The 11,445-nt window shown below is 49.9% G+C and overlaps 1 protein-coding gene across 1 annotated transcript; it reads left to right on the top strand.

Moving 5' to 3' along the window:
- Nucleotides 1-8,375: 8,375 nt before the first annotated feature.
- Nucleotides 8,376-9,978, top strand: NKX2-8 (NK2 homeobox 8; the record flags this gene model as incomplete). Its single annotated transcript, XM_079536775.1, has 2 exons — nucleotides 8,376-8,550; nucleotides 9,434-9,978. 2 exons carry the CDS (start codon nucleotides 8,376-8,378, stop codon nucleotides 9,976-9,978), a joined length of 720 nt encoding a protein of 239 aa, XP_079392901.1.
- Between the last annotated feature and the right edge of the window lie 1,467 nt (nucleotides 9,979-11,445).

Raw genomic sequence — 11,445 nt, 5'->3', positions numbered from 1 at the left:
CCAGGAATAGTAAACTTGCTTTTTTTCACTGTTACAACAAATTCCGTCATATGAAAACTATTACACCAAGGTTACTCTGTACTGTATACTTAGGTCATTAAAGGTATACCACAAAAAGTCATGGTAATAGAGTGCTGTCATGGGATAAATACATCTCATTTTGAAATCTTCTCCATAAATGCCTCAGTCATCACAGCTTCCATTGAGCTGCAGAGGGCTGGCGGGAATGTTTTGTTTTAAAATTAATCATCCACTGTTCTTCCTTCCTGTCAGCATGCTTAAGCACTGCAGTACGAGGGAAAAGTCTCAAAGCTGTGGTTTTATACATCCAGTAGCCACGACCTGAGGCAGGAAGGATATTCCTAAGGTTGACTTTGGAAATAACATAACTCTGGGAATTTCAGGGAGAACTTTCAGCACCAAAAAAGCCGTTCTGACTAACAGAAACTGACCAATAGGTCTTTAAAGCAGTTATTATTTGTCATACCCAAAGCTGAGAGATTATCACCGACAAGTTGTCAGGGATATTGCTAACAAATATGCTAATATAGGGTGGTTGTCAGTGTACAACAAACCAGCAAAAAAGTTATAAGATGCTTCAGCAGAGTTTAAGGCTCTGTGTTTGAAGCTGACTAAACTACAGAAAACCAATACCCACCCTGCCTTCAAGATCAGCCTGAAAAGGAGGGCAGAGATGGGAGGGTCGGCAGCCATTTATTCACTATTAGTTATTGTGTGCTCTTCTTGCCTCCTGGCTTTCTGTCCTCCCATTTCCACTGACCCTGTGTGTTTAGGAGTTGTTTGATGCCTGAGTCAACTTCTTCTCTGAGGAGACTGCAGGGGGATTTGTCTGTTGCTGCAGAATCAGAGGCAGTCAGAGGTGTTCCTGCCCACAGCAACTTCCAGGGCAGTGCCTGATTCCAATCATCATACAAATACACTCAAGGCAAACAAACAAACAAACAAACAAACAAAAACAAAACCATCAACAACTAACCCACCTAACCCACTCCAAACTATACGAGACAACTCCTGCACTTTTTATGGGAACTTCAGCTGTGGCATTTTAAAAGTTGCTACATAATATTGTGCCACTGTGTTTGCAATTTATTAAAATCTCCAAATACCCTAAGACATTTTCTTCTGAAGCATTCTTGCAGCAGCCACTTCCACTCTACTTGTAACTTCTCTGCATTAGGGATTGAGGCTGTTTAAATAGCTTTAGTGAACGTAAGAACAGCACACACGTATGTCCAGAACTCAGCACAGACAATTGCAGTATCGTGGATCAGGCAGTGAGTCCATAATGAAATACGTCTCCTGAGTGTTCATTTAGAGGTTTTGACAACAATTTATGTGATTAGTGCGCTGTATGACTACTCACCCATTACATCATTACAACCACAGAAGTTGTATGATACACTTCAATAAAATCTGACATTATTTTACATTGCGGAAATAGTTGCAGGGTGAGCTGAGCCAAAATCAGATTTTAGATCTTCTGTTTTCTTCTGACCCACACTCTGTCAGACCATGCAATTAATTTGCTAGTGCCCAACTTTGATAATTACTGCACAAAAGAGCCTTTGAGAAAATAACCCAGAGAGACATTTGTATTCTCACCACATCTAGCAAAGGTGTAGCTCTTTCAAATGAAATAAATTTCTTGACCTAAACTGTAATGCAGTGCTCACCAAGGCTTAACTTTAAGACCCTTTAGATTAAGAATGGATAATGACAGCTGAATCAGACCCAATGATTTTACTGAACAACCTGAGCATAAGCTTAAAATGAAGCATAGCTGAAAACATACTTCTGTTTATTGTTTTCTAATAAAATATTTCAGTCTAGGATTGTCTGGGGATCTTAGCTTGTTTTACTGTTCAGTTTGGTGACTAACAGCATTTAAGGAACTGCAATGGGACTGAGAAATTACTACGTATCCTCATGGTTTCTTAACACAAGACCTGCTGGTATAGAGTATGTTCAGATGTGCTGTGAGAAAATGACTGCAAATGGGCTTTTAAATGGAAACTGTCAAGAGAGAAAAATGAGGGCAAAAGAGGTAAAATGTGAGTGAGAGAAGGGAAGAAAAACAGAAGAGAGCTGTGGAGACAGACGCTGAAACAGAAAGGAAAATAAATCATCTTCTGTGAACTTCAAGGTCTATTATGGAAAATAATGAGCGTCAAAATGTGTGTATGCACTTTCATGTACAAAGTACATAAAGCTGGATGTGTGTCATGAGCTGAATCTTAGCCTGAGAAATTTTTGTATGCAAAAATAAACCTTGGCTCCTTGCTGCAGAAACCTGAAATAATTCTCTTCATTACATACATCTGTAGGGACAAAAAAAAAGCAGCTCAGTATCAAGTCAGGGCAAAGCTGAGAAACTCAAATGCAGATTTCAAACCACATTTGTAAATGGGGACATTTGGTCTGGCCCATATGCAGTCAAACATAAAATCCAGTTTCTAGTGTTACAAACTGAAAGCGCCTCCTCAGTAAACTCCTGCCCACCAAGAGAACAGAATGGGGGTTGCTGGCACAGACAGTCCTTGTGTGGCACCCATAGGGAAAAAAAAGGCAGCCTCAAACAAATTCAATCAATAGACAGGAGTCTCAAAACCAATTATGATTGCAGGAGTTCGGAGAAACACAATGGCTTGAGAGAAAGCCTGAGTTATTGGCTGACTAAGGGGAGGAAGGCAAACATTTGGCTTGGCAGCAGGCTGGCGGCAGTCAGCACATGTGAGTGGCAGCCAGCCAGCAGGTACCAGCCAAAGCACTGGTGTCTCTGCGCGACCCTGCAAGGCACAGAGGAAGGAAATCATATCCTATGAAAGTGACAAAAAGAACTTTCTAAAATTTATAATTTTGGCTGTTGATTTTATTCTCATAGAGATTTTGTATTAGAATTAACTGCATTTAACCAATGGAGAATACTTGTTAGAATTTATTTATTACTTTAAAATGTAATGAATAAATATCAGTCCAAACCAAAGTCATACACTGAAGAACAATATATACCTTTATAAGCTGTTCAAAGCACAAAATGCAGCCTCTGCTGTAGACCTGTCCCTTTCAAGGCCATTGTTACTCTCCAGAGATGCCTCCTTCACCATGAGCATGGGCATCTTGCCCTGGAGAAAGGAACCTGTGTGCTCCAACTTTGGCAGTGGGCGCAGAACTTGGGAGCAAGTCTTTTGCCCTTCACCTGGAGCCTGCCCCTGCCCCAGCAGTGAGATAAAAATGGAGAGGAATGGTATCAGTGGGATTGCTGCTGCTGTGCCACCCAGGTAACCTTGGGAGGTGTTCCCTGCTTGCCCAAGGGCAGTGTGCTGGCAGGAGAACTGTTCCCTCAGCCTCTCCCAAGATCTGAGGCCCAGACACCCCAAGAAGAGGGAAGCCAGGGCAAGTGACAGCCCCACTCTACTTCCTTGTATTGTGAGGACACACCACCTAGGCACAGCACAAGCTCATCCCAATCCAAGGGAGGGCAGGGAGAGTTTGTCCCTGTCTGCTTTGCTTGTGGTCCATTTGCAAAATAATTCCTCCGGGATGATCACATGGAGCAAATGAAAAGCTCTGTCCACTGCTGCGGATAATCCCTCTTCCGAGGAGTAATGCCTCTTGTTTAAATGCAGAACAGAAAATTGAGGGCTTCAGAGAAAGTGTAAGCCTTGGATAACATGTTTTTAATGTATTGGATGTAATAATTATTATTTATTTTTGATTAATAAGCTCTGCAAAACCAAATGGAAACTGATAGCAGAGACATGATTTAGGTGGACTACAAGGTGGTGCACCAGAGAATTAGAGGTTTCAGAGTAACCATTAAATGAAAAAAAATCTTGAGGTTTTTGGTTGAGTTCATTGTATTTAGGCTGGGGAATGGTAATGAAAAGAAGAAATAACGAAGCTGGGGGAAAAAAAATATATTTTTTTTTTAAAGTAATGAAAAAAAAAGTGGATTTCTAGGACGTATTAGAAAGCAGAAAAACCTATGGCCAAAAGTAACTGATATTATTCTTCCGGGGAAGAGGGACACATACAATATATAAATAGAAACCAATCCTTCCTGTAGATAATATTATACTCCTTCCACAATATTGCCCTAATCATAAAATATACTGTAAAGAATGTAGATTGCAAAGCTAAAATACAATAGTTTATGGTAAGATTCAAAGTTAAAGCTGATGGGAAAGACACTATTTGCAGGCACTTGCAAAAGAAAACTTCCGAGCTATGAAAATTTTCATTATTAGAAAATGAAGTAAAGGATTTTATGGAAGGACAGCATCTTCCCTGTTCTAATTTCGAATTTTAAATTCTACAGTTTCCATTGAATTCTGTGAGATCAGGTTTTCCTTTCAGTAAAACCAAAGTAGTGAGTTTTGAATCCTCTCATATGGACGTTGATTGAAATACAGATTGAAATATTAAAATGCAGTATCTAGAGAAAGAAAACTCTAGGCCAAGGTTTCATTTGCCAAATGTTGTTGTGGTATTTGTCAAGTCGCTCACTTTCCATGCCTCATTTCCCAGACGTCAACGGCCCGTGGCTGTGAGACCGCCGAGGTGCGCTGCCCCGGCAGCTTCCGCGGCTGAAACGCACGCATCCGCAGCACAGCCTGGGCGGCTCCCAGCCTCCTCCCCTGGGCGCTGGTGCTGCCCCGCAGCCGTCTGCTAAGCGCTATGGAGGGCTCCTCCATAAAGCTACGACTGCATCCACCAGCAACAGAATGCTGCTTTCATTGGCGTAAATACTTTTATCTATTTTTTCCCTCTTCTCTCTGATCGCATTTGAGCATCCCGCATATATCGGTTTAATCAACCTGCTTTGGAATCCTCCACTGAGCACAACAGATGAACCCATTCAAAACAAACAAGCAAACAAAAATAAAACAAACAAACAGACAAACAAACAAACAAAAAACCGGGGGAAGCTCCTGTTTTCTCAGATGTTTATAGCCCGGCAGAGCCCCGAGGGGAATGGGGAAGGTCAGAGCGAGCTCCGGGATATCCTTAAAAGGGCCTGGCCGGGCCACGTCTCGGACTGGAGAACGCTGCTGTTCCTGCTGTGTTTCTCTTGAGCCTCAAACAAACACGCTTGGCGGCAGGGAGGGATGAAAAGCGCGCTGTGAAAAACATGGTAACAAATAAATATTATTGATTTAGAATCTTTTTTCTTTCCTTTATCCTCTACGAAGAGGGGACATTCTCTGGGACGCACAGTGCGGCTGGGAAATTAGCAAGGACGGGCACGCGCAGCGCTCCTCCGCGGGCCCACGCGTGGGGCGCGCAGCCGGCGCTGCCCATCCCGGCTTCATCCTCGTGCGCGCCGTCTGTCAAAAGCTTCGGCCCCCGGGAGTCCCCACGGTCAGAGCGTCCCTCGAAGGGATGAAACGTGAACCCGCAGAGCCCGAAATGGGGTTGGGCAGCCGGGGCTGGCAAGTACGGAGTCAGTCCCAAGCAAAACAAGACATGAAACATTTCAGGTTCTTGCGTTCTCCCTTTGAAGGGAACTATTTCCCGCTGATAACAATGCGTAGGTATATTTAGTTAGCTCGGCTCGTCCAGGGAGAATGTGTCTTGTGCTATTTGAGAAAAACTCTAAGAGTAAGTGCAAATATTTGATGCTGAAGAGCTCTTAAGGCTTGAAGAGTACCATTTACTTATTTCTACACATCAGTGTGGGCTTAGGATGTTAAATAGATTAAAAGGCTAAGAGAGGTCACTGAAGTAGACTCTCTTTCTCTCATCCCCACTTTTTTTCCTTGCAGAGTTTTTGCACTTTCTTTGGAGAGTCCTTAGCAAACTCCTTGTAAGAGCCACCGCGGTACTGTACAGCTCTGCGGCTCCGAGCCCCCGGCCCGCCCCTCCCCTGCCGCCCCCCCCCCCACCCCCCCGGCATCCAGCTCCAAGCACAGGCACTCAGCAAGTGTTTGCCCGCGGGGTCAAGTTATTAATAAGCACGTTGCGGACTCCTTTGCTTTCGGGGCGGCCGGAAGCGGGCGTCAGTGCGCTGCCCGCAGGTAAGCGCGGTTCTGCCAGGCGGGGCGACAGGACCGAGCCCCCCCGGGGCGACGCGGGTGCGACACGGGGAGTCACACACCGGGAGCCGCGCCCGGGGCCCACAGCGGTGCGGGAGGAGCAGCTCGGCGGAGCGCGGCCACGTCGCTTCTATTTAATCTTATTTAAAAAGACATAACTAATAAATTTGTATGGACGGGGCTGCCGGAGACGTAAAGCAGAGTCGATAGTGGTTCAATCCCATTGAACCCTATTGAAAACCATGACAACAAGGAACAAGCTCCGATTTATCCCGGAGAGTTAAAGCACATTGTGGGAAGGCGTCAATCACCTATTATTCCAGATCTGAACAAATGCAAAATCTTGACTGGAACAAATGCTTCCAACAGGTCCGGGACATAGGGCTACATTTCCCCTTTGTTCACGGCCTAGCAGTTGGCATGTATTTGTGCTCCCCTCGCTCCGACCACCCAGGACGGCTGGGAGGCAGCGCTCGGAGCGAGGAAGATAACTACTGTCACCAGCACGCTTGATAGGTGGCTGCGGCAATCTCGGCCTGGGAATGGTTTATATGGAGCGTGGCCGGTCCCGGGAAAATATGCGGGAAGATGGCCAAATGGAGACCGGTACCCTGTTTTCATCTCCGCCACAGATCTCCGCGATATAAATCTTGTCCCTCACCACCGTTATCGCCCACCTCCCATTTCCCGTGGAGTGGAGCTGTTTCGCGAAGCGCTGCACGAAGCCAGGCGGGGAGGGGCTGCAGGAGGCAGAGGGGCGAAGCTGGGGATGGTTAAATAAAATCTGAGCACAATGGGTTAGAGGTGTCTGTTTGGACAGGGAGATCTGAACCAACAAAGCAGCCGGCTAGAGCCATTTCTGCATGTGCCTCTAGATTGCTCTTTCGAGGCGCAGGATTTCACGCAGTTTACCCGACGGGGCCACACTGTGTGCAGTTCGGCGGCGTTCAAGAGCGACAGAGCTCATATGTCCCCTCTCCTCCCATGTTTCTTCCCCTCGCTGCGCATCCCGGACGAAGCCGAAACAGGTCGCGGCTGTCGGTCCCCCGGTCCCTGCCATGCGCCCAGGAAGCGAGCCCTCCGCTGTGCTCGGCCTTTGAGCGGCTGGCGAGGCTTGGTGGCTTTGTGTCGGTTTGTGAGTCTCACGGAAGCCAGGCAAAGCCAGACTGCAGCTCCGCAATGAGAGGCTGCGAGGGGAAACGGAGGTGCCGCTGGGGCTGCATCTAGCCGACGGCCACTGCCCCGGATCCGGACAAGTGCTGGGGCTCTCCGCAGGTGAAGCAGAGCTAGGGGGGATGTGGATAAACAAACAAAGGCGCTGCCGCGTCTGAGCTTTTCTCCTTCTCTCCCATCTGGAGTCACTGCAACACCTTACACACGTCGCCTTTCGGTTAATCACAGAGCAAAATGATGTTAATAAAATCTCCCCTACTTCTCCTTCCCATGAAGCAAGTGTGTCGAGTTACCCCTGTGTACCCAGCCACGGTCACCCCATAGCTGTTCCTGAGAAAAAAAAACCTTACAGCCACACCATGCACAGGAGATGTAGCACAACAGTCCCCAGAACGTTCGCACGCAGCAGCCTTTCCGCGGAGGTGTGAAAGCCCCGGTAGGGGCTGAGGGTAGGAACGCTGCCACTGGCGAAGAGAGAGAGCGATAAACGGCCCGGGAAAATAAAACAAATAGCGAGTGAAATTCCTGCCAGGTTTAAAGATAGGGAAAAGAAGGGGGGTTGGGGAGCGGGGGGAGAATAAAGAAGGAGAAGCTAGGAGGGGGCTCTCGGCAGGCTCTGCGGATGTCCTGGGAGGATTCACTTTGTCTGGGGATAGAAGGGACGCTGGTGGCTTTGGTGGCGGGTGGAGGGGGGTGGTTGTTGGTCATCCGCATGCCACCCAAGATGTTATTCACTGCTAACAATTACCATTATCTGTCCCCACTTTTGGCTAATCAGACAGAATATGTAATGATGAAGCCTGTTTCCTGCTGTCTTTGGGAGGTAACGGGTTATTCTCCCATGGGGGTGGCGGGAGGGGGGTTACACCTACTCCCATTAGGGCTTTAGCACTTGACTAATTCAGGTACTTAGCATCCTATAGACAGGGACGGTTTGAAAGCGGGCAGTGTTTGCAGTGGGGAGGACTGTTTATATAAACAGGACACCTCTGTAAACGACACTAATATTTGGGGTTGAGTGGCGATGGAAGGGCTCCTCTCGAGCCGAGAGATTCCCCAGTAACTACGCAGTTCTTTCCTCGAGGCTTTAAAGGAGGGGGTTTGGGACTTCGGGAAGATATTTTTGGGGAGTGTGCACACCCTACCATGGCCACATCTGGCAGGATCAGTTTTACAGTGAGGAGCATCTTGGATTTACCAGAACAGGATGCGCATAGCATGAAGCAAGCTTCTGACCACCACCACCACCAGCATTCGGCGGAAAAATACAGCGGCTCTCCATATCGTGGCTGGATAGAGACGGACAGAAATCACTATCCCTGTGAGTATACTACGGACAGAAACTCGCCATCTCCTTGCAGCTATCGTGTGTTTGTTCCCCGTTCTTCTGGGGAAGATGCGAAGAAGCGAACTGCCAGCGCGTGTAGCCTGCAGCGCCGGGGGGATCCAGGCTGGGAATTATATAGGATATTATTGAACTACAAGGACCAAGCAGCAGGAGGATCCCAGCCACGAGCTTGTGAGAGAAAAGATTATTTTTTTTCCCCCTCGGTGTGAGCAGGGCTATGGCAGAAAGCTTAGCCTCGGGCTGTATCCTCCCGTCTCTTTGCAGTTACCATTTAGCCTCGCTCCCGGATTCCTTCCTCCCGTTTCAGTGTTGCAGGCATCCGCCTGTTTGTACTGGAGGGGTTCGGATCCCCCCGCAGCGCGGAAGGCAGCATGCAGGCTGCCATGCAGCGCTGCGGCCGCAGCCGTGGATGCCCACGCGCTTCCCACCGCGGCGAGCAGCCTTCGCTCAGCCCAGCGCTGCGGCACTTATCCCAAACTGCGCGGCAGATACAGATGCTTTTAAACAGAGGTGAGGGGGCGAGTCTCTGCTTCAGGCGGAAGCAGGAACCCCATCGGGATAAGCTCCGCGTTAAGGTAGTCGTGGCTGGAGGAAAGTGCGCACATTTGGTAGCCCGGTGCTAGCCCCGTGCCGCTGCTGGCACCCGCGCAAGGCGAGGAAGGGGTGCCTGCGGGGACGTGCCGTGGGTCCGGCCCTTTCCGTCCCGTGGCTACGACTCCCCTTACCCAGGTTGGGCTCGGCACACCCTCTGAGTTCCGGTAAACCCCGCGCTCTCCCCGCAGGAGGTGTCGCGCTCGGCCTCGGCGGCCCGTATTCTGCCCGGCGGCCTCTCTCTCTAACCCCTCGCTGTCCCCAGCTTCCGACGAGAGCGGCCCGGAGCTGAGCCTGCCCGACTCCACGCAGAGGTCGCTCCCAGCCCGCGGCTCGGAGGCCGAGAAGAAGAAGAAGAGACGAGTGCTGTTCTCCAAAGCTCAAACGCTGGAGCTAGAGCGCCGGTTCCGGCAGCAGCGGTACCTCTCGGCGCCGGAGCGGGAGCAGCTGGCCCGCCTGCTCAGCCTCACCCCCACGCAGGTGAAAATCTGGTTCCAAAACCACCGCTACAAGATGAAAAGGGCACGGAGTGAGGGCCCCGGCAGTCCTCCTCCTCCGCGCCCGCCTGCCCTGCTGCGCCGGGTGGTGATGCCGGTGCCGGTGCTACTGAGGGACGGGGATCCCTGCCGGAGCTTCCCCGCCAGTTCCTCGCCAGCCGCCTCCCGCCCCAAGCTGGGCTGCGCGCTGGCGGGCTGCAGCGCCCAGGCCGCCCTCGCCGTGCAGGGCTACCCGGCCTGCCCGCCTACCCTCGGCGTCTGCCCCGCGTACCAGCACTTAGCGCATCCCGCCGTCGTCTCCTGGAGCTGGTGACGGCGGCGCCTCCCCCTCCGGGCAGGACTCATCCCAAGGGCTCGCCCGGCCACGGGCTCGAAGAAGGCTCCCGGACGGGGCGGGCGGGGCACGGAGATGCGGGCACGGAGCGCGACTGCCGGGGCAATCTGCTCCCGGGGCACGGAGCCGTGTACGGCTCTGCTTCGGTGATAGCTCTTCTCCTCCTGGCTCTGTCGGAGAGGTTTCCTATTAAAAAAATAATAATTAAAACTAGCGACCTAGTTTACTTGAAAATAGCTTATTCTTCCAGTGACTAATAAAATGATACTCAGAAAATATTTTTTTTCTCGGATAAGGAGTGTATTTTTGACCGTTAGATCTTTCACTTTGGATTGTTTCTAGCTCTTAAATACTTCCCTTGAACTCTCCAGAGGACCTTCGCACTCGAGTTCCTCTGAGTTACCCACGCACGCCATGGTGAACGGCGAATAGAGCTTGCCAGAGGGTGCTGGGCGCCTGTAGTTGCGGACTCCGCACCCTTCGCTTGGGCCGAGGGCTGCGGGGCGGGATTCCCTCCGGCTCAGCTCGGTTCGACGGCTCCGGCACCACGGCGGTACGCTCAGCGCTGGGCTTTCCCGAGCCGCTAAGGCAAGAGCCGACATTGAGCGGACTTGACCGCTAGCCCGCAGCTGTTCCAAAGGTATGGTGGGGAAGGGTGGCCGAGAGAGCAGTGAAGTCTGTTAACAGCTGGAGAATTACGTCTTGAAGCGCTTTATCGAACTATTGCTTTTATTAATTGGAGGAAAATAATCATTTAACTGCTAGCTGTAAATATGGAAAACACTTTAAAAACGAGAGAAAGAGGTTTGAATTGTTGACTGTCTTCAGCTCTTCGACAGGAGACGCAACCAAGAACCTAGAGGGAATATTTGGGAGTTAGAAACGCCGAGGAAAGGTGGTCGAGTTAAAGCAGAGGGGCACTCAGGAGTTGTTGTTTGTTTGTTTGTTTGTTTGGGGGGGGGGGGGGGGGAGAGTTTTGTTGTTTTGTTTTGTTTTGTTTTTAATGCGTGTTTTCCCGAAAGGGAATTCCTCGGAGCAGATGTGCCCCGGGAGATGAGGCCGCAGCCAGGCTCCGCACCACATCCAACCCACGCATCGCCGCCGCGCCTGGGCAGGGGCAGGTGCCGAGGGGATGCGGGCAGGGCCGGGCTTGCGGATGCGCGAGGAGAACGCAGAGGAATACAGACTGTGTTTCACCTGTCTTTCTGTTGTTATTCCCACCCCCCTCCTCACTTTATTTTTCCTCCTGCCATCCAAAATCTTTTTTCCTTCCCTCTCTTCCCATTTATTTATTTATTTATTTATTTTTGTCTCAGCTGCTGGCCACCTTGTCTCCCATATGGATGGGGTTATCTCAGAAGAATCTCCCAGAGAATCGCTCCTTAAACCTCCTTTTGTCTCGGGAGTTGAAAAGAGCATTGTTGTGGTTGAAAAGGACCTAGACAA

The sequence above is a fragment of the Tetrao urogallus genome (genome assembly GCF_951394365.1).
Source record: "Tetrao urogallus genome assembly, chromosome: 6".
Classification (NCBI taxonomy): domain Eukaryota; kingdom Metazoa; phylum Chordata; class Aves; order Galliformes; family Phasianidae; genus Tetrao; species Tetrao urogallus.
This window is presented reverse-complemented; position numbering and strand designations above follow the sequence as displayed.